The sequence below is a fragment of the Entelurus aequoreus genome, linkage group LG05 (genome assembly GCF_033978785.1).
Source record: "Entelurus aequoreus isolate RoL-2023_Sb linkage group LG05, RoL_Eaeq_v1.1, whole genome shotgun sequence".
Taxonomy (NCBI): domain Eukaryota; kingdom Metazoa; phylum Chordata; class Actinopteri; order Syngnathiformes; family Syngnathidae; genus Entelurus; species Entelurus aequoreus.
In genome coordinates, this window is record NC_084735.1 from 64896343 (window position 1) to 64919827 (window position 23485).

Sequence of the window (23485 nt, forward strand, 5' to 3'; positions counted from 1 at the left end):
AACTAATCTCTCACTTCAAATATCCTGGAGTTATTCTGGATATTTTTTCCATTGAGAAACTTATAATAAAAGTCAGGAACAGAATTAATTTAAATGTTACAAAATGTTTTAAAAAATGCGAACCATTAACATCTGATGCGGAATTTTTTTTTTTTTACTGTATGGCGTTGTTAGCAGGCACACTGTTTTAAAACTTATAGAACAACAGTATAAAAGAGCAATTAAAATATTTGACAGAAAACCTTCATTTTATCGTCATTGTAAAGTTTTAGAAAAATGTGTTTACACTATGAAAACCTGAAAGTATTCAAAAGTGCTATTTTGTATTATAAATGTATGCATTGAACAAAGAGAGCACGGTCTAACAAGTCAAATGTCTTGTGTGGTAAACATACTTGGCCATTATTCAACTCAAATCAAATCAACTTTATTTATAAAGCACATTTAAAATTTACCACAGGGGTAGCCAAAGTGCTGTACAATGGGCAGGTTAAAAATAATACGAGAACCGAGCAAACACAACACAACACAAACAGAACACGATAAAAAAATAATAATAATAATATAAAAACATAAAAACAGGTTCACAGCAGGTGTATTATGGGGCGCCATTGCAGGATGGATATCACTCAGTGTTAAAAGCCATGGAATAAAAGTATGTTTTTAAGAGAGATTTAAAAACAGGAAGAGAGGAGGCTTGTCTAACACTCAGAGGTAGGTCGTTCCAGAGCTTGGGAGCAGCAGCAGCGAAAGCTCTGTCACCTCTAAGCTTCAGCCTTGTGTCCGGGACCGTCAGTAGCAGCTGATCGGCTGATCTTAGGGATCGGGTGGGGCAGTAAGGCTGAAGGAGGTCGGAGAGATATGTTGGCGTGAGGTTGTTTAGACATTTAAAAACAAATAAAAGGAGTTTAAAATTGATTCTGTAACGCACAGGGAGCCAGTGAAGGGACGCTAATATAGGAGTGATGTGCTCACGTCTGCGGGTCTGTGTTAGCAGACGAGCAGCAGAGTTCTGCACAAGCTGCAGGCGGGCGAGGGAGGCCTGGCTAATACCTACATACAGGGCATTGCAGTAGTCTAAACGAGTCGAGATAAAGGCGTGGATTAATTTCTCGAGATCATGTCCTGATAGAAGCGGTTTCACTTTCGCTATTTGGCGTAATTGATAAAATGTCAGAATTAGAATCATATCTGATTCTAATTCTGACATGGACATGCTCCAAGCCCCTGTTACAGAATACTATAATAAAAGAAGAGCCACATGACTTGGCACCAAGTCAGAAGCTAGAGGTGACTGTGAGGTGCAACACAGAAAAACCACCGTTACACAAAACATTCTAGAAAAGGCGTACAAATCTGGAACAGCCCTCAGTCCCAATCAGGGAGAGAAACACACTAAATTGATACCTTCAAGGTAAAACTAAAAGCATGGTTACAAGGAAACCAAACGTGAACATTTTTAACCTATTTCAAAACTGTTGCTATGCTCTGGCATTTTATCTATTTTATTATATTGTGTTGCTGTGTCACTCTATTTTTGTTTAGAAAGACAGCAGATGGAAATTTGCATATTTGCTATCCATCCATCCATTTTCTACCGCTTGACCCTTTAATCCGGCATATTTACACAACCTCTGGTGTGTTATTGTGTTCATCAAGGGGCATTGTCCCTTTAAAATAAACAATAATACAAGTAAAAAGCACAATATGTTCACTCAGTTGTTAATATTTTTTACAACACTGATTTAAAATCGGCAGCACGGTGGAAGAGGGGTTAGTGCGTCTGCCTCACAATACGAAGGTCCTGAGTAGTCGTGAGTTCAATCCCGGCCTCTGGATCTTTCTGTGTGGAGTTTGCATGTTCTCCCCGTGACTGCGTGGGTTCCCTCCGGGTACTCCGGCTTCCTCCCACCTCCAAAGACATGCACCTGGGGATAGGTTGATTGGCAACACTAAATTGGCCCTAGTGCAGGGGTCGGCAACCCAAAATATTGAAAGAGCCATATTGGACCAAAAATACAAAAACAAATCTGTCTGGAGCCGCAAAAAATTAAAAGCCATATTACATGTGTCATGAGATATAAATCTATTTAAGAGGACTTAAAGGAAACTAAATGACCTCAAATACAGCTACAAATGAGGCATAATGATGCAATATGTACATATAGCTAGCCTAAATAGCATGTTAGCATCGATTAGCTTGCAGTCATGCAGTGACCAAATGTGTCTGATTAGCACTCCACACAAGTCAATAACATCAACAAAACTGACCTTTGTACACTCATGCACAACATTAAAAGTGTGGTGGACAAAATGAGACAGAAAAAGAAGTGGCATAAAACACGTCCTAGAAAGTCGGAGAAAGTTATGTAAACAAACTATACGGTGTGTTCAAGGACGGCCAAAATTAGTAGGACAAAACGGCGCTCGCCAAATACTCGAATCAGTGAAGCGTGTTTAATATAAACAGTGTGATTTATAACAATTAGGGAGGTTTGTGTCATGTTTGTCCTCCTACAGAAACCATACTAAAACAAAAAAATTGATTTTTTTTCCCCTCATCTTTTTCCATTCTTCATACATTTTTGAAAAATCTCCAGAGAGCCACTAGGGCGGCGCTAAAGAGCCGCATGCGGCTCTAGAGCCGCGGGTTGCCGACCCCCGCCCTAGTGTGTGAATGTGAGTGTGAATGTTGTCTGTCTATCTGTGTTGGCCCTGCGATGAGGTGGCGACTTGTCCAGGGTGTACCCCGCCTTCCGCCCGATTGTAGCTGAGATGGGCTCCAGCGCCCCCCGCGACCCCGAAGGGAATAAGCGGTAGGAAATGGATGGATGGGATGGATGATTTAAAATTACCTGTTTCCAGACAAATAGTCCGCAGATGCTGCCCCAGTCACAGAGAAGAGAATGCTGCTGAATGTTGATGTCTGTCTCAATGAAGATAGACGTGAGGAAGAGCTGACACAGGAGAGGAGATGAGCTTTCCAGAGCCTTCAAATGCAGCCTTAAAATGGGATAGGAGTCAAATGAGATGAGCTAAGACCAAACTTTAGATATTTATCGGTCTTTTATCCTCACACTGTTGAAGCAATTCTTTTCCGTGGGCTCTGTGGCCCACTATCAGAGAGGGTGTAGTGATCCCATAATTCTTTACAGGCGCTCTTTGCGATGGTGTATTGTTTGGTGTGGAATGCCACCTGTAAAGGGAGGCAAATAAAAAGAGTACTTTTCTGGAAATTTACACAATTGACAATAAAGCTTATCTACATTGTCTTCTCTCGAATAAGGCAGTTGAACTTGAGGTGAGGGGTATTTGTCCTCTAATTTTACACGATGGGTTTGTATCAAAACAATTGTTACTCTTAGAAAGTGCAAACGAAAAGCTATAGTTTTGATTATTATGGAACAAAAATACGCCAGACACAGGAAGGTATATATATAAATCTAAACTGTCAGGGAAGATTATGACAATATTAAGTTATGAATGATTTTAGTCATGAAAATAACATTTTGAAAACCAACCGCATTGCGTATAAAAAATATCCCCTTCATGGGGTTGGTTGTCACAATGTGTCAGAGTGTCTTTAGAAAAAAAAAGAAAAAAGGTAGGTATTTTAGGTATTTTCCTTTTTTAATATGTATATATAAATATATATACATTAGGGGTGTGGGAAAAAATTGTTTCGAATTCGAATCGCGATTCTCACGTTGCGCGATTCAGAATCGATTCTCATTTTTAAAAAAATCATTTTTTTAAATTTTTTTTATTTAAAAAAATATATATATATATATTTTTTAAATTTTTATTAATCAATCCAACAAAACAATACACAGCAATACCATAACAATACAATCCAATTCCAAAACCGACCCAGCAACACTCAGAACTGCAATAAACAGAGCAATTGAGAGGAGACACAAACACGACACAGAACAACCCAAAAGTAGTGAAACAAAAATGAATATTATCAACAACAGTATCAATATTAGTTACAATTTCAACATAGCAGTGATTACATATACATATATGTATGTATATATATATATACATATATGTATATATATAAATATACTGTACATATACATATACATATATATATATATAAATATATGTATATGTATATATATATACATATATATATGTATATATATATATATATATACATATATATATATATATATATATAATATATATTTATATATATTTATATATATATATATATATATATATATATATAAATATATATATATATATATATATATATATATATATATATATATATATATATATATATATATATATATATATATATATATATATATATATATACTGTACATACACACACACACATACATACATATATATACATACGGTATATATATACATACATATATATATACACATATATACATACATAGACATATATATATATACATATACATATATATATATATATACATATACATATATATATATACATTATATATATATATATATATATATATATATATATATATATATATATATATATATATATATATATATATATATATATATATATATATATATATATATATATATATATATATATATATATATATATATATATATATATATATATATATATATATATATGTAGATAGACTCCTCTCTCAGCTGCCACCTTACCGTGGTAGAGGAGTTTGCGTGTCCCAATGATCTTAGGAGCTATGTTGTCCGGGGGCTTTCATGCCCCCTGGTAGGGTCTCTCAAGACAAACAGGTCCTAGGTGAGGGATCAGACAAAGAGCAGCTCGAAGACTTCTATGGGAATGCATCAACAAGGACTCAGATTTCCCTCGCCCGGACGCGGGTCACCGGGGCCCCCCTCTGGAGCCAGGCCCGGAGTTGGGGCACGATGGCGAGCGCCTGGTGGCCGGGCACAGCCCGAAGAGGCAACGTGGGTCCCCCCTCCAATGGGCTCACCACCCATAGCAGGGGCCATAGAGGTCGGGTGCAATGTGAGCTGGGCGGAAGCCGAAGGCAGGGCACTTGGCGGTCTGAACCTCGGCTACATAAGCTAGCTCTTGGGACGTGGAACGTCACCTCGCTGGGGGGGAAGGAGCCTGAGCTAGTGCCCGAGGTAGAGAAGTTCCGGCTGGATATAGTCGGACTCACCTCGACGCACAGCAAGGGCTCTGGAACCAGTTCTCTCGAGAGGGGCTGCACTCTCTTCCACACTGGCGTTGCACGCAGTGATAGGCGACGAGCTGGGGTAGCAATTCTTGTTGCCCCCCGGCTCAAAGCCTGCACGTTGGAGTTCAACCCAGTGGACAAGAGGGTAGCCTCCCTCCGCCTTCGGGTGGGGAGACGGGTCCTGACTGTTGTTTGTGCTTACGCACCAAACAGCAGTTCAGAGTACCCACCCTTTTTGGATACACTCGAGGGAGTACTGGAAAGTGCTCCCCCGGGTGATTCCCTTGTCCTACTGGGGGACTTCAACGCTCATGTTGGCAACGACAGTGAAACCTGGAGAGGCGTGATTGGGAAGAATGGCCACCCGGATCTGAACCCGAGTGGTGTTTTGTTATTGGACTTTTGTGCTCGTCACAGATTGTTCATAACAAACACCATGTTCAAACATAAGGGTGTCCATATGTGCACTTGGCACCAGGACACCCTAGGCCGCAGTTCCATGATCGACTTTGTAGTTGTGTCATCGGATTAGCGGCCTCATGTTTTGAACACTCGGGTGAAGAGAGGGGCGGAGCTTTCTACAGATCACCACCTGGTGGTGAGTTGGCTGCGATGGTGGGGGAGGATGCTGGACAGACCTGGCAGGCCCAAACGCATTGTGAGGGTCTGCTGGGAACGTCTGGCAGAGTCTCCTGTCAGAGAGAGTTTCAATTCCCACCTCCGGAAGAACTTTGAACATGTCACGAGGGAGGTGCTGGACATTGAGTCCGACTGGACCATGTTCCGCACCTCTATTGTCGAGGCGGCTGATTGGAGCTGTGGCCGCAAGGTAGTTGGTGCCTGTCGTGGCGGTAATCCCAGAACCCGTTGGTGGACACCGGCGGTGAGGGATGCCGTCAAGCTGAAGAAGGAGTCCTATCGGGTTCTTTTGGCTCATAAGACTCCGGAGGCAGCGGACAGATACCGACAGGCCAAGTGGTGTGCGGCTTCAGCGGTCGCAGAGGCAAAAACTCGGACATGGGAGGAGTTCGGGGAAGCCATGAAAAACGACTTCTGGACGGCTTCGAAGCGATTCTGGACCACCATCCTCCGCCCAGGAAGGTGAATCAGTGCACTGTCAACACCGTGTATGGTGCGGATGGTGTTCTGCTGACCTCAACTGCGGATGTCGTGGATCGGTGGGGGGAATAATTCGAAGACCTCCTCAATCCCACCAACACGTCTTCCTATGAGGAAGCAGTGCCTGGGGAATCTGTGGTGGGCTCTCCCATTTCTGGGGCTGAGGTTGCTGAGGTAGTTAAAAAGCTCCTCGGTGGCAAGGCCCCGGGGGTGGATGAGATCCGCCCGGAGTTCCTTAAGGCTCTGGATGTTGTGGGGCTGTCTTGGTTGACAAGACTCTGCAGCATCGCATGGACATCGGGGGCGGTACCTCTGGATTGGCAGACCGGGGTGGTGGTTCCTCTCTTTAAGAAGGGGAACTGGAGGGTGTGTTCCAACTATCGTGGGATCACACTCCTCAGCCTTCCCGGTAAGGTATATTCAGGTGTACTGGAGAGGAGGCTACGCCGGATAGTCGAACCTCGGATTCAGGAGGAACAGTGTAGTTTTCGTCCTGGTTGTGGAACTGTGGACTAGCTCTATACTCTCAGCAGGGTCCTTGAGGGTGCATGGGAGTTTGCCCAACCAGTTTACATAGATAGATAGATAGATAGATAGATAGATAGATAGATAGATAGATAGATAGATAGATAGATAGATAGATAGATAGATAGATAGATAGATAGATAGATAGATAGATAGATAGATAGATAGATAGATAGATAGATAGATAGATAGATTTTTAATTTTTTTTTTTTTTTGATAGTCTGTTATTTACAATGATTTTGAAAATTAGAAAAAACCTCGAGCTTCAATGGCTTAAATTTAATATATGAACGACTGTTGCATTTGGGTGAAGGAGGTGTTCCCCCATGATGCAAAAGGAAGGGCAGGAGGCGGCAGAACCGGCCTGCAGGGACCCTTAATCCTTAACAATATATGGCAAAATACGAGCAAATTGCTTGGAAGAAAAAAATAAACTAAATGGGTAATACATACAAACAAAGGGAGTAGCGAGAAGCTAGCATAATAAATACTGTTGTCGAGAGAGGTTCCACCAAACATAACATGTCGCAATAGCAAACAATGACCTCCCAAAGGCAGGGAGGGTGACACGGGTGTATAAAGCTATCTGATTAGTGAGCTAGTTGATTAGTTCCCTCTGAACTAATCAGAGGGAGGAGTGAAATCAATTAGAGCTCCTAGCAGCCACACAGTAAACAAATGAGGGAGCGCGGAAAAACGGAAATAGACAATAAACATAATACAAAACTCAAAACCAAAGACATGAAACAGGCACCGAACGGATCATGACAATGACTATTGAAAATTGTTTTAATGAAGAATTCACTGGAGTTAGCGGTAGCTAATTGGGACTTATGCAGATCCCAAAAGCAGGTGCCAATAGGTGAGAAAAGTTAGTTTAGCATAAAATGACCCCTTTGCGGTGGTTAGAATTTGAAAGTTGAGATGCCATATAATTTTCAAAAAAAGTGCATATTAGAAAATCCATCACTCGTCTTTTAAAGTTAAAGTACCAATGATTGTCACACACACACTAGGTGTGGCGAAATTATTCTCTGCATTTGACCCATCACCCTTGATCATCCCCTGGTGGGCAGCAGCGGTGGCCGCGCCCGGGAATCATTTTTGGTGATTTAACCAACCCTTGATGCTGAGTGCCAAGCAGGGAGGCAATGGGTCCCATTTTTATAGTCTTTGGTATGACTCGGCCGGGGTTTGAACTCACAAACTACCGATCTCAGGGCGGACACTCTAACCACTAGGCCACTGAGTAGGTTTTGGACAGAGCCCTGTATTTTCTTCAATCCTAAATCAGCCCCTGGAATCAAACCTATAGAGTAAAAAATGTGACATCTAGCCCCCTTTCCCCCATGTAAATTTGGTAAGACATATAAGGACAGCAAAGTGTCACAAAAGAGCGTACCTGTGCCAAATGAGCCCATGTGGAGAGCAGTGACTGCGGCATGGATGCCATCAGTGGGACACTGGTCCCTCCTATGTTGTTTCCCAGTAACTTCCCTTGACTGTTGTATGCCGCTAAAGCAAAAACATACTTCTGGTTGGGTTCAAGCCCCTCCACCTTCAGCTCCCACTCGCCAGAGACTGCTGGTATCTGGAAAAACGTGTTTTTCTTATAACATGCGTCTAAGGGGACATTATGTGCACAAAAATGCCATACAAAATTTCCAGTTCCTGCTAAGCTGCAGTCTCCGAGACGAACTTTAAGGTTGATGCCCTCAGCTGCACGGCCACAGAGTTGATACCAGCAAACCTTGATTGACGTAAGAAGGGGATGAATTTGGTGCATTATACTTTAACTTGATAAAAATAAAAAGGGAATCTCACTTGTTCCTCCATATGGTATGGTGCAGGAGCAAAGGTGAAGGAGCGGTTAGTGCGGTAGATCAAAATAGGAGGAGGGGGAGGGCTTTCCTGTTCCTCTTCCCCCACAATGTTGCCTTCATTTTCAAGTGTATACTTTGGGTTGTTGGCAATGTACAGTTTTCTCTCTTCTATCACTGCCTTCTCTATTAAAGTGCAGGCTTCCTGGAGGGAGTGATTTTAACAGAACACAGACAATATCAGCATAAATCACTATATATACACACCATACATACGGTATGAATGTGTGCGAAAAACCTCTAAAAGACTCTTGATGTCACTGGAATCCTTTGACTTTATCTTGTCATACAACAGCAAAGCTTTCTGACTCAGAAAAAGTGCTTTGGACACTTTGTTCTTCTTGATCTTGTCCAACAGATCAGACTCTGTGCCTGTAATAATAAAACAATATATCAATGACAGGGGAGTACTTAAGGATTTTGCAAGTCAGGCTCACCTTCATTCAGTTGTGTTAACTTAAGAGAAGCCCGATGGTGGACAATGGTTAGTTCAAGAAGAAGGTCTATGGCAAGCAAGGACATTTGTGAAGAGGGGCTGGACCGAGACTCTTTAAAATCTGAGTCATTTTCTTCATTCCTTTTATCCTCTTTGCTTTCCTCTTCTGTCTTCTAAAAAGGACAATCATCCAGTCATGACATATGGGACATAGTTGATGCAAAAATAGTGTTGCAAACAACATGTACGGTACCAGGTAAGCTGTATCGGTGACTGCAGAGCCATCTTGGGGCATTAGTGTGACCACACACTTGACCAGAGCCTGGGAACCCATTGCCACTACCTCACACACTTTCTTAAGAAGATCTTTACATGACCCCTGTAAATGCACACATTGTACTGTTTTTCTCCGCACAATCTTCAGGAAGTGATGTAAAGGTTATGCAAATGGTTGGCAGCACATACATAATCTTATCAAAAGAACAATGCAAAAACAAAATACCTGAAGAAACGAATCTGTCTTTTCACCATCACTTTTGACTTCTTCACATGTAATTAAAGAGAAATAATTAGGGTTTTAAAAGTAAAACATGTATACAGTAACATATATAGAAAAGTACTCGTCAGGATTGTCATACGCATCTTAACAATTCTTACTGCGATCAGCTGCACTCTCTAGCAGTAAGACCACGCTGTGGATCATCTCAGCTGTCCTTAAGCAGTCAATTGTTGCCAGGTCACAGGCGAAGGCCACATCACACTGCATGGATAGACACCATGCCCACTGCATAGGTATAAAGAGAATGTGCATCAAGCAGTGGACAAAGCAGAACAAATCAAACAATGTTTATCCGATTAAACAAAGCGCTGAGGTGTTACCTTGTCGTGGTCCTGTGTGAGCTCTGGGTTTGTGAGCTCATCCATCACTATCACCAACTTCAGCTTCCCCCACAGAAAGAGCAAAACATCCCAAACCAGTTCCACATCTGGTCGTGCCTTCTACAAAACACATTTGTGTATGTACAGGTGAAACTCAAAACATTTGAATATAGTGCAAAAATCTATTCATGTCAGCAATTCAACTTAAAATGTGAAACTAAAATGTGAATAAACTCATTACAAACAAAGTGAGAGCTGTCAAGCCTTTATATAATTTTGATGATAATGGCTTACAGTTTTTGAAAACCCCAAATTTTCAGAGAATTTTAATTTGAGGTTTTCATAAACTGTAAACCTTAATCCTCAAAATGATATCAAAAAAAGGCTTGAAATAACTGAGTTGCATTTTATGAGTCTATGTCATATATTAGTTTCACCTTGTAAATGTAATTGCTGAAATAAACTGCACAATATATATTTTGTTTGTTTCACCTGTGTATATATACAGTACATGCACAGGTCCAGCACTCTTTACAGCCGAGCGCAAAAACGCATGAAACTACAAGATTTACAAGCTGCTTTATGAACTTACAGGGGCATAACCACAAACAGCCTTGTGCATAGTCTCTGTCAGGCTAATGATGCCATCAAGGCACCACTTGTTTCTTTCTGTTGAAAAACGAGATCATGTTATTATTTAAATTAAAATACCAGATAGGAGCTTGCCATAAAAAAACAGACATTTTGACTAAACGTTGGCATTAACAATAACTATGCGTACCAGTGTTGACGTCCTCTTTAATCCGTCGCCTCTGGTAAGCTTTAAGAGTGTTGAAACCATTGATTAAGTTGAGTTCATGTTCTGCCTTCCTGAACGAAGGGCCCTCCACCGCCTGACATACACAACCAGCTTTCTTCAAGACATTTGCAATATAACACACTTTTTTCTCATGCAAAAAATGCTACTTACAGACAGAATCTGCAGCATCGGACTGGCGTGTTCAGCAAAAGCTTCCGGTTGCTTGTACTGATACATCAACTTGATGAACCTCACGGCAGCAGTGATGGGCACTTTGTTTTCTCCTGTAGCAAGACAATGATTCAATGGAAACAAAATAGATAGGGTACCTTTAACTTTGTTGTGTGACACATTCAACAATGACTTACCCGCAATTGCTGATTCCATTAGTGTCGTTGTTGTGGTCAGCGCACTGAGAGGCACACATGGCTGATCGCTACGCTTTTGATCACTAGTACTAGCCACTCCTTGAAAGTACAATATACAAACATTTAGTACGGAGAGTGACACTTTTGGGACATATGTCAATTTTTTAATAGAATAAAATAGTTCCTAGGTGTCTCAACCCAAAGAGCTGGGCAAAACCCCTTTAAACACCCCTGTTCAGAGCAGCCAGTTTTGGGATGTGAGCACGCTGAAAAAACAGGATTCACACAAAAAACTTCAGTCTGAGTCCTAACAAAAAGGAGAATTAACCTCAAAGCTAAGAAAATACAGATGCCAGGCGGTACGCCCGACAGTCAAGTCAAGATAAAATAGAACACGATAACATGGCCGTGTAATGTAACGATCATACAACCAAAATTCAGTTTTGCTTGGCTTTTGGTTTTAACATGATATTGATTCCATGTAGTGGATTTTGATAATGGAAAATGGCTGCTCTTTGCCAAGTTAGCTGTCAAGTCACACATTTTTGACATAGGAATCTCAAAGAAAAAAACGTAATTGTGTAATTTCACACTTAATGGTTGGGCAGGCACTCCAGCCACAAATATGTGTAATCAATCAGTTGATAAGTCACTGTTCCATTATAAATCCTCTTTAATGTCCAACTATGCTACCAGCATTGATTTGTACTGACCAGATAATATACCAATGCCAGCAGAAAAGAGTTCCAGGACCACTTCTTGCAACTCCAGTTCATCCGGTATCCTCGTCTGCAGCGGGCGCATGGAGCTGTCCCACAGAGCTTCACAAATGCCCAAGAACTGGGCTGCACTGCAGTCAAAGAGGCCCATCAGCATTCGCTCTGTGGCGTTACGAGGCCATGGTATCTACGGCACATATTTGGTTCAAATGTCAACGACAAACAAAGCCATTTTTGTCAGGCAGCTGTTGTTCTAGGGGTGAGAATACTATATTACAGAATGCATGTACGCTAAGATTTTACAGATTTTACATACATTTGGAAAGTCCTTCAGGGTAGTTTTGGTCTTGATTGTGATATAATGCTTGGGTTTCCTCCTGGTCTCAAACACGGCACGCTTGAACATCTGGGTGGCTAGCTGGAAGAAAAATTATCATTTTCGGTTTTGGACTACGATTGAAGCATACTATAGCAAAAAGTAGTAGTAATAATAATATAATGAAATGAAAGCTTGTTTAGTGCCTTGATAGAGGCCTCTCTATAAGTCATCTGAGTCTCTTGAGTGGCAGGACCACCATCCTGCTTCTCCTGCTCCGCGAGGTTGTTGATTTTTCCAAGAGCTCTCCTGGCAAATTCCTGATAGCATTTAAAAGCACAAATACGATTAGGTATAGTAAACAGCACTATTGATTATAGAGACCAAAGTGATCCAAAAGTGTCATTTCTTACCTCTGCCTGCAGAGAAACCTGGTTGGCATAGTAACAGTGACATACAGTACAGTAGAGTGTGACAATCCATGGAAGATGTTTAGCAGTCATGACATGGATGTATGGCTCTAAACTCAGGCTTGACCACAAAAGGTACTCAAGTGCCTTAAAAAGAACAGAAGAATAATGTTGATTATTATTATCAGGAAAAAAAAACTGTGCTGGAAGATGAGTGCCCGGTATTTTTAAACAGATTAATCACAGGGCTCAGTGTATTAATTTCAATTGATCAGGAATAAATATCACTCATTTCAATATATATTAATTGTGTTGTACTTTTGATGAGCAAAGAGTCAAGAAAAAAAAGAATATATATGCACTTAACATGTAACACCTAATGTGTAACACTTAATCATGTTCATGTTAACATAAAAACTGTTTTTTAGGGCTGCAACTAACAATTATTTGAATAGTCGACTAGTCAGCAATTATTTTTTTGAAAAGTCAACTATAGTCAAATATAGTCAACGATTATTGTTAATGTTTGAGTTTCACGTTAATTATAATTTATTTTAAAACTCATGATAGTAAATTAAAGTGTAACAAAAGAAACATAAATTACTGGGAGATTAGTGGTTTTGCTTTAGTTAATAAATACATTATGACAGTGAAAAATAAATTAACAGACCTAAAGTAAAGTGCAAGATGTCCTGTAAACATGACATTCAGTGCAAAAAGTATTTGCAATACATTATGGCAATACAATATTCTTTTTTTTTTCTTCTTTTCATTGTTTTATTTTTTTTTGAAGTATTTACCTGGTTTTTGAACTCTTATTTAATTACCTGAATGTTAATGAATCTGTAATGGTGATCCTGACTGTTCTGTGTTTGTATTGTTAATGTTATTGTTATTTGATTGTATGTACACACCAACATGTCTGAAATTAGCCTTTGGCTAAGACCTGACATAATTACATTTTATGTATGTAATGTATATAATGTATTATTTTATGTCCATTAGTATGTGCGGCCCCTATTTTAAACAAATAATTGAATCGAATTGTATTGAATCCAGTACTGTTAGGGTTATTTAGCTGCAATGATTTACCTAAAGGAATAAAAGTGTAAAAATTCCTGCCGGTCTATCAATTGATATTTTATTAAGCGACTGTCAACAATAACACATTTTTGTTGATAATTTTTATAATCGACATGGTTATCTATGCCGACTAATCGTAGCAGACCTACTGTTTCTATAAACTAACAGTTATCTGCATTAATGTCAACCTGTTAGTCCTTAACTTGTTATTCAAGTGCTATTTTAAGATGGAAAAATACTCCTTCCTGCAGAATCTCTGTAAAAATGTATGTTGGTCGGCTTTGCTGTCATTATTTTGTGTACTCAAATTTCCCATGGAGAGGATCATTGTGCGTTTAGCGTGTTCCATATTGACTAGTTCGGTTTTGCGGCCTGTCACTAACGGATCAACTGCACATTTGCACGTGCACAACATTTTCACTACTTGGATAAACTGCCTGATATGTGTTGCCAGAGTCATTTCAGGGATTTTGAGTCATTCTGCGCCGAAGATGGGTCAATTAGATTTACTTTTGTTTTTTAATTGAATTAATAATGGATGCATCCACTTTAAAGGGGACTTATAATGCAAAACCAACTTTTCTTACCTATTTGTACCTGTTTTTGTTTATTTGGGAGCTGCATAAGTCCCGAAATTTTAAAATCAAACCATCGCGGCAAGGCGGAGACATTTATAAAACAATATTTCCTTCTTTCGTACTTCCACCTAACAAGCCATTTCAAATGTTCCCCATTATTGACATTTTTCCCATTGATGACTTCAGCGAATACCTACATATATGGTAAAGTGTTACCGGAAGAGCTTTGCGCAAGTCCGCCATTGTAGTCAAAAGGTTCCTTCTTTTTCTCTATCCTCTTGTTGTTGGGCAGACTGGCTTGTACATGCACATGAATCCTCCACTGTTGCCATTTCTAATACACAGTAGCATATAGTTCAAACTTATATTTGTCAGTAGACTCCATATGGAAGCACTAAAAAATACAACATGATTGAAAAAAAATCATAATAGGACCCCTTTAAAGCATTCATTTTGACAGCCCTACATTTGCTCATTTAAAATGTTTTTTAAAAATGTATATCAATTTAGGATACATGCAAAGTTTTACGCAGCATTCTTAATTGTTGTACATGTATAAGAAAGAAGTTTACTAAGGTATAATACCATTTTAATAAAGTAAATTGATGCATGAAAAGGGCAATACTGCCATCTAGTGGTGTTTTATGGGTATTGCTGGTATTAATAATGCCTTCCTATATTTACAATTAAATGCATCGCTCATATTGTGCTGAGCAGCCAGACCCTTTTCTATGGTGGCATTACAAAAACACTTTTGATGCAAGTCCAGATTGCTGAAGTTTTGATTGACATGTCACAAGATGATGGTTGGAACCCCAAATTTTGTTTGATTTCCCATAAAACAATTGGTTGTTCTCCAAAATGTGTTTAGGGCCGTTCGATTTCTGGAAGCTCCACTGTACGCCTGTGCAGCAATACGTACCTTTGCATTATGATTCACTGTCATCAGGTAGCGGCAGATGCTGTAGATGTGCAAAGTACCTGTAATAAAATTTTGAGGTTCAATTTCATGATAAACAGATACCTTTTGCAGCCACTGATTACCATTATAAATCTGCCAACAGAAGTGCTCGTGTGGCTGAAAAGCCTGCATCATAATCCTAATGAATTTCAGCACATCCAGCAGTTTTGAAAGCCCCTTCTCACTGAGAACTATGGGCCTTTTCTCCAACTCAAATATGCACAATGCGCAGCCCAGCATTGAACGGACCTACGGAAACACAATCCAGAAATGTACATTATCAACAATGTTTCTGACTTTTATTTAGAAGCTTGATTGTAGCATGCCCAAACACACTGTGTAGAGTACCTTCATGCTAAAGATAGCTTGGTCTGTGTCAAAACCTTCAGGGAAGAAGCAGGCCAGGAAGTGGTCCAGATCTCTAATGTCACTTATACTGGTTGAGCAGAACTGAATCAGGTGCAGACCGTAGCCTTGGGACAGAGCCAGCTGATACAACTGCAAAGACACAGGAAATAGCTAAAACACAAAATAATTCATAGAAAAATAAAAAGTAAACAAATAAATTATTAAAGTAAAAATACAAATCTGCCATAAAATCTAAATATATGTATATACTGTAACCAAGTCATTTCTGGCTTCAGTCTACCTTTAATCCAGCAAGAAAATCTCCTATCCGTACCATGCCCTCCTGATACAATGCAGAAGGCAGACGACGTTTATAGTTTTGCCAAATCTCTGCCAGCAACATATTCCTGCAAATGTTATGAAATGAAACATGTTAAATGATCCATAAATAATATATACAAATTGCTCTTAATATGATTACAATGGAAACCGGGTTGATTATACTGAGCTTTATTAAAAATATTTGTTGTCAACAAGGAACCCAGCAGGCACAAGACATTAAAACAACGTTGAGAACTTTTGTTGAATTAGGGCTGACGTTGAGCAACTCAAACATAACGTTGAAACAACATGCTTTTTGACGACGTTTATTCAATGTTGGGTTTTGACGTTGATTTGACCATTGAATTATGGTCAATTCCCAAACAGTATTCTACAACACAAATGCAACGTTAAAACAACATGCTTTTTGACAACTTGTATTCAATGTTAGGTTGTGACGTTGGTTTGACCTTTAAAATGTTGTCATTTCCCAACCAACAACGAGGATCCAACATTGGACATCAACGTTGTCTCAATTTACAAATACAACTATTTCGCAATGTCGTTTTAAAGTCAGTTTTAAAAGAAATGTACAGTCGTGGTCAAAAGTTGACATACACTTGTACAGAACATAATGTCATGGCTGTCTTGAGTTTCCAATAATTTCTACAACTCTTATTTTTTTGTGATAGAGTGATTGGAGCCCATACTTGTTCGTCACAAAAAACATGAAGTTTGGTTCTTTTATGAATTTATTATGGGTCTACTGAAAATGTGAGCAAATCTGCTGGGTCGAAAGTATACATACAGCAATGTTAATATTTGGTTGCATGTCCCTTGGCAAGTTTCACTGCAATAAGGCGCTTTTGGTAGCCATCCACAAGCTTCTGGCAAGCTTCTGATTTAATTTTTGACCACTCCTCTTGACAAAATTGGTGCAGTTCAGCTAAATTTGTTGGTTTTCTGACATGGACCAAAGAATTTTCCTCCAGAAATGGTAAATGGTAAATGGGTTGTACTTGTATAGCGCTTTTCTACCTTTTTTTTTAAGGAATTCAAAGCGCTTTGACACTATTTTCCACATTAACCCATTCACACACACACATTCACACACTGATGGTCTTATCTTTGTCCATGTGATGTCAGATTAAACAAAAATTTAGCTCTTTGGCCACAATACCCAGCAATATGTGTGGAGGAGAAAAGGTGAGGCCTTTAATCCCAGGAACACCATGCCTACCGTCAAGCATGGTTGTGGTAGTGAAAAAAGAGGATTACCACCAACTTCTTCAGGACAACCTAAAATCATCAGCCCGGAGGTTGGGTCTTGGGCGCAGTTGGGTGTTCCAACAGGACAATGACCCCAAACACACGTCAAAAGTGGTAAAGGAATGGCTAAATCAAGCTAGAATTAAGGTTTTAGAATGGCCTTCCCAAAGTCCTGACTTAAACGAGCGGACAATGCTGAAAAAACAAGTCCATGTCAGAAAACCAACAAATTTAGCTGAACTGCACCAATTTTGTCAAGAGGAGTGGTCAAAAATTCAACCAAAAGCTTGCCAGAAGCTTGTGGATGGCTACCAAAAGTGCCTTATTGCAGTGAAACTTGCCAAGGGACATGCAACCAAATATTAACATTGCTGTATGTATACTTTTGACCCAGCAGATTTGGTCACATTTTCAGTAGACCCTAATAAATTCATAAAATAACCAAACTTCATGAATGTTTTTTGTGACAAACAAGTATGTGCTCCAATCACTCTATCGCAACAAAATAAGAGCTGTAGAAATTATTGGAAACTCAAGACATCCATGACATTATGTTCTTTACAAGTATGTAAACTTTTGACCACGACTGTATGTTTAATCAACATTGCATCAATGTCTTGTGCCTGCTTATAGATCTGTTCTTGTTTTGTGGTGCATTTTGCATATTTAAAGTAATATTTGTCGAATATCAGTATAAATATTAGTTAAGATTCAAAAACTAGTCGTACATGGAAATATATTTTTTGGAAAAACAAAACAAAAACACTTTTGATACTGATTTCAAATACTTTATTTTGCTTAAAATTTCCACTATTTGTAGTGCATGTTAAAACTTCATATCACCGACAATTGTTTGTATAAATATACTCCAAAATTGCAATAGTATCCTGTAGTTATTGGTAACTAACTACAGCCGATAAGCAGCACATGTTTGTTAACATAGAAGGTAATTTTATGTGTTTATATTTTCAACTTTAATATAACTTTAAAAGTAATCCCAAATTATATCGATGTCGACTTGAGCATGAAATGTAAACCTCCTGAAGAATAAAGTGTGGCTAGCTGTGAAAGTCTACATCAACCCCCACGACCCCGAAAGGGACAAGCGGTAAGAAATGGATGGATGGGTGCATAGCTAACAAGCTAGTAGTTCCATGAGCAGTCACAGCGATCTTACCCTTTAGCAAACGAGACGTTGTCACGGCTGGGCGACGACGCGACTCGTTTCATTATTGTCATAAACGAGCCAATATCTCGGTCAAAAGATACAATGACCGGGTTTCTTTTGTCAAGTTTTCCATAATAACTAGCGGGTAATTCCACCGTCGCCATTCGAGTGGTTTTAACCGGCGAAAAACAAGTCTGGAGAAGGGCATGTCACCATGGCAACGGCGCTAACTAAACCGACGCCATTGCTTGTGACGTTGCAGTCCGGCTGGAGAAAAAAGTCGGAATTCTTCCTGTCTTTATTGGTCTGTATGGAAAACATCCAAAATGATGTGTGCTTTAAAAACTATTTTAATGTCTGTGACAACACTACCTTTGTTCTTAGTTTATCAACCTATTATCACATACATTATACATTTGAGATATTGACCATTAAAAACTCATAAGTGGGCTAGTGCAGTGGTCCCCAACCACCGGGGCGCGGCCCAGGACCGGTCCGTGGATCAATTGGTACCGGGCCGCACAAGAAATAAAAAAAATTATTAAAAACATTTTTTTTTTTTTTTTTTTTTTAAATTAAATCAACATAAAAAACACAACTTGGGGCAACAGTAATACCATATTCAATTGTATTACTGTCAAAAACGAGTTAACTCAAGTGATTAATAAAAAAAAAATATATTGCATTAATCATGTATATACGCAGCCATTTCTTTTGACCATACATGCTCCTTTACTCTAACTTCGGATGGTTACCTGCATGGCACAAGTTGCATTACAGACAGTGATCAGGTCAAAGCAAAAATTAGTGACAAGACTGACTGGTGTGCTTGCTGAAAAATGTCACTTCCAAACACACCATGGTGGTACTTTAGATATAAATGTCACTCTGTTTTCAAGAAAATAAACAACCTCCATTTAAGTGAAATACTCAAAAAATTTTCCTCTGTGATATTCTAACAATGAATGTTGCGTATTCGCATGGTGATGTGTTTGTGATCCCAATTTGCAGAGGACAGCTGGCAGCGTGGAGGTAAGGTGATTCTTTAATTCCAATAAGGCAAAAAACAAACAAAGAGACGTGCCGTTGAGAAATGCACGTGGAACATAAGGCGGTATCATGCTTTTAGCATTACAAGAATCATAACAGTTGCAAGTGGCGAAGAATAATCCCGCCCAGAAGGCAGATTGACACTGGCCTAAAAAGCTCTATTATTGGTGATCAGAAGCAGGTGAGCTACTGATAACTAATCAGATGCCGGTGAGCCTCCTGATCACTAATCATAGGCTTCTAGCAATCAGAAAGTAAACAAAGGGAGGAAAAGAGCGCCGGGAACAGAACGAAACACTAAACATAGGGAAACCACAAACAAAGGCAAAACAATAAAAATGCAATTGTGTCCAAATATTAGGCTAATTTTTAAGTTTGATTAAATTATGCAAGGGAATAATAACCTCTGATTAATCACAATTTAAAGGTGTAATTATTCTGATTTAAAAAATTATAATTTGACAGAACTACTTACTATCATTGGTGAGAGTTTTTACAGTATTATACCTCAGCTGCACCTAAGTACAAACCCCGTTTCCATATGAGTTGGGAAATTGTGTTAGATGTAAATATAAACGGAATACAATGATTTGCAAATCATTTTCAACCCATATTCAGTTGAATATGCTACAAAGACAACATTTTTGATGTTCAAACTGATAAACTTTTTTTTTTTTCGCAAATAAACATTAACTTTAGAATTTGATGCCAGCAACACGTGACAAAGAAGTTGGGAAAGGTGGCAATAAATACTGATAAAGTTGAGGAATGCTCATCAAACACTTATTTGGAACATCCCACAGGTGAACAGGCAAATTGGGAACAGGTGGGTGCCATCATTGGGTATTAAAGTAGATTCCATGAAATGCTCAGTCATTCACAAACAAGGATGGGGCGAGGGTCACCACTTTGTCTACAAATGCGTGAGCAAATTGTTGAACAGTTTAAGAAAAACCTTTCTCAACCAGCTATTGCAAGGAATTTAGGGATTTCACCATCTACGGTCCGTAATATCATCAAAGGGTTCAAAGAATCTGGAGAAATAACTGCACGTAAGCAGCTAAGCCTGTGACCTTCGATCCCTCAGGCTGTACTGCATCAACAAGCGACATCAGTGTGTAAAGGATATCACCACATGGGCTCAGGAACACTTCAGAAACCCACTGTCAGTAACTACAGTTGGTCGCTACATCTGTAAGTGCAAGTTAAAACTCTCCTATGCAAGGCGAAAACCGTTTATCAACAATACCCAGAAACGCCGTCGGCTTCGCTGGGCCTGAGCTCATCTAAGATGGACTGATACAAAGTGGAAAAGTGTTCTGTGGTCTGACGAGTCCACATTTCAAATTGTTTTTGGAAACTGTGGACGTCGTGTCCTCCGGACCAAAGAGGAAAAGAACCATCCGGATTGTTATAGGCGCAAAGTTGAAAAGCCAGCATCTGTGATGGTATGGGGGTGTATTAGTGCCCAAGACATGGGTAACTTACACATCTGTGAAGGCGCCATTAATGCTGAAAGGTACATACAGGTTTTGGAGCAACATATGTTGCCATCCAAGCAACGTTACCATGGACGCCCCTGCTTATTTCAGTAAGACAATGCCAAGCCACGTGTTACATCAACGTGGCTTCATAGTAAAAGAGTGCGGGTACTAGACTAGCCTGCCTGTAGTCCAGACCTGTCTCCCATTGAAAATGTGTGGCGCATTATGAAGCCTAAAATACCACAACGGAGACCCCCGGACTGTTGAACAACTTAAGCTGTACATCAATCAAGAATGGGAAAGAATTCCACCTGAGAAGCTTAAAAAATGTGTCTCCTCAGTTCCCAAACGTTTACTGAGTGTTGTTAAAAGGAAAGGCCATGTAACACAGTGGTGAACATGCCCTTTCCCAACTACTTTGGCATGTGTTGCAGCCATGAAATTCTAAGTTAATTATTATTTGCAAAAAAAAAATAAAGTTTATGAGTTTGAACATCAAATATATTGTCTTTGTAGTGCATTCAATTGAATATGGGTTGAAAAGGATTTGCAAATCATTGTATTCTGTTTATATTTACATCCAACACAATTTCCCAACTCATATGGAAACTGGGTTTGTACAACTTTAGAATAGCTTTTGTTGGGGTTTTGTTCCGGCCACCTGCAGACAAAGAGGATGATAACATTGAAATGTGTCATGATGATCAAAAATGGAATGACATACATCACATTGGATGGGACTCCATATTTGGTATCTGAGCTTACAGCAAAAATGATACAGGCCTTAGATGCCACCTAATGCTGCGCCATACAAACTCATCACTTCCCATTCAAGCCTCACATCCACTTCGCTCGCAGTCCTAAAGCTTCTGGCACTGGCAGGCCGGCAGACTAATGCTCTGGCAGTTGGTCCTCATACAAACATGTGCGCTTGGACCCAGACGGAGGCATTTCCTGTGTAGAGCACATAGGCAGCATCAGCAGTATTCCCAGCCAATGTCACATCATGAGGGAGAGACACCGACAGAGAGACAGCCAGCCAGCCACAACAATGAGGGCAATGGTCGGATAAACAGTTGACAGTATTGTTCTGGAAAGATCAGCCTGTTGGCAGTGCAAGTGGGTTGTTACGGGAGGTGGGGGAGACGTGGACACCCGGGATGAGATGGGAGGGGAAAGCGCTATAAATGTGCAGCGGGAAGGCACAGTGAGTACACATCTGACACCAAATCAGACACCTCATCTCTTTCCAGATACTCATCATGGATATCCCCATCCAGTACCCCTGGTACCGCCGGGCCTTCCCGTACAGACGTACCGACCTGTCCTTCGCAGAGTCTCTCACGGATTGGCCTCTGGTCTGGCCTTTCCCGTGGTCCTTCGCTTGGATGCGTCCATCCTTCATGCGCTGGTTAAACTGGCCCGAGAACGGACACAGTGAGGTAATCCATGACTAAGGCATTAGTAGTAGTCCAAGTACAGGCTTCTCAGTATTGTGTCTATGCAGATGCACGTGGAAAAGGATCGCTATGTGATTTATCTGGATGTGAAGCATTTCTCACCGGATGAGCTGAGCGTCAATGTCAGCGACGAGTTCATCACAATACACGCCAAACATGAAGACAGACAGGTTGGTCGAGCACCTTTGACCGCAATTGAAAGATCGACACGTGGCGACCGATTGCTTGTCTGTTCTAGGACGACCATGGCTTCGTGTCCAGGGAGTTCCTGAGGAAGTATAGGCTCCCCTCCGGGATATCGTGTGCTGACATCACCTCCAGTTTGTCGGTCGATGGCGTGCTGACTATCACCGCGCCCAGGTCTTCACCCGGCCCAGAGCGCAACATTCCGATATCCTGTGAGGATGGATCAGCCAAACAGAAAATGTAGAGCCGCGTCGGAAAAGGAAGCATCCGACGCAGTTTCACGATACTAATCCTCATGATTACTAAAAGTGTGTTTGTATTTAACTTGTTTTGTGAGCAGGTGAGTGCATGTATAGGTGGGGCAGCCATGTCTAGTGTAGAGCCTGCTAATAAACTAGTATCTAACTTACTACTATTGTCACATGCCTGCAAAACATAGATTCATAGGTTAGGGTATTATCAAAAAGATGCACAGCCAATACTGAAAACCAAATATTACACCACCTTGAATGTAAAAGTGCTAATATTTTCAATCGGATCCAAACAAAAAAATGATTGTTATAGTGCCTGGATGAGTGAGTCCATTTTTTTCTACGTGTGTGTGTGTTCTCCAGAGGCGTCGTTTGTGTATTAGCTCGGGACCATGGGTGTGCTTCAATGAGAAGGGGTAAACAGGTATTGGATGAAGAAGGAAACTACTGTTTTAATGATATAACCTGTATTTATGTATGTGTGTGTCGCATGAGTGAGAACGAGCTCAATGATGATGATGAAGATGATCCCCCTAGGAAATGGTAACAATCCCCTGGTACAATTAACTGAAAATACATAGAATAAACATTGAAGTATAAAACTAAAGTGTCTACAGAGTGTCTTTACAAAAGTGTTTATTTTCTTTCTTCTTCAATGCTATAGCACAAACATGAGTCGAATTTAGAGCAATAAAATCTGT

At 40.0% G+C, this 23485-nt stretch overlaps 2 protein-coding genes across 6 annotated transcripts in view; one reads left to right on the forward strand and one right to left on the reverse strand.

Annotated features, from left to right (window-relative positions):
* The window catches only part of LOC133650897 (cilia- and flagella-associated protein 54-like), a 37006-nt gene extending 18426 nt beyond the window's left edge, over positions 1-18580 (reverse strand). For 2 of the 5 annotated variants that reach the window (XM_062048642.1, XM_062048640.1), the window contains exons 1-24: positions 18363-18576; positions 15897-16002; positions 15596-15745; positions 15331-15496; positions 15209-15267; positions 12629-12772; positions 12422-12535; positions 12216-12317; positions 11894-12086; positions 11181-11279; positions 10984-11096; positions 10795-10906; positions 10606-10682; positions 10014-10133; positions 9792-9918; positions 9637-9677; positions 9388-9513; positions 9136-9307; positions 8937-9070; positions 8643-8843; positions 8476-8568; positions 8221-8409; positions 3078-3196; positions 2856-3003 (exon numbers count right to left, since the gene is read on the reverse strand). In XM_062048642.1, coding sequence (XP_061904626.1) covers positions 2856-3003; positions 3078-3196; positions 8221-8409; positions 8476-8568; positions 8643-8843; positions 8937-9070; positions 9136-9307; positions 9388-9513; positions 9637-9677; positions 9792-9918; positions 10014-10133; positions 10606-10682; positions 10795-10906; positions 10984-11096; positions 11181-11279; positions 11894-12086; positions 12216-12317; positions 12422-12535; positions 12629-12772; positions 15209-15267; positions 15331-15496; positions 15596-15745; positions 15897-16002; positions 18363-18517 — 3060 coding nt within the window. In that variant the 5' untranslated portion in view covers positions 18518-18576. Of the gene's footprint in view, positions 1-2855; positions 3004-3077; positions 3197-8220; positions 8410-8475; positions 8569-8642; positions 8844-8936; positions 9071-9135; positions 9308-9387; positions 9514-9636; positions 9678-9791; positions 9919-10013; positions 10134-10605; positions 10683-10794; positions 10907-10983; positions 11097-11180; positions 11280-11893; positions 12087-12215; positions 12318-12421; positions 12536-12628; positions 12773-15208; positions 15268-15330; positions 15497-15595; positions 15746-15896; positions 16003-18362 lie in introns of all 5 variants that reach the window. The other 3 variants (XM_062048643.1, XM_062048641.1, XM_062048644.1) reach the window with 3 other exon arrangements.
* A 3506-nt stretch (positions 18581-22086) lies between these two features.
* On the forward strand, positions 22087-23391 carry LOC133650900 (alpha-crystallin B chain-like). The gene is made up of 3 exons (XM_062048655.1): positions 22087-22329; positions 22395-22517; positions 22586-23391. The coding sequence occupies exons 1-3, from the start codon at positions 22150-22152 to the stop codon at positions 22775-22777; spliced, it is 495 nt and encodes a 164-aa protein (XP_061904639.1). The 5' UTR covers positions 22087-22149; the 3' UTR covers positions 22778-23391.
* Positions 23392-23485: the final 94 nt, after the last annotated feature.

Excerpts from the sequence above, each read along its gene's own strand:
- LOC133650900 (XM_062048655.1), top strand. The coding sequence starts at position 22,150 with ATGGATATCCCCATCCAGTACCCCTGGTACCGCCGGGCCTTCCCGTAC. Across the intron at positions 22,330-22,394 it reads CCGAGAACGGACACAGTGAG|ATGCACGTGGAAAAGGATCG; the intron begins GTAATCCATGAC and ends GTGTCTATGCAG. Across the intron at positions 22,518-22,585 it reads CCAAACATGAAGACAGACAG|GACGACCATGGCTTCGTGTC; the intron begins GTTGGTCGAGCA and ends TGTCTGTTCTAG.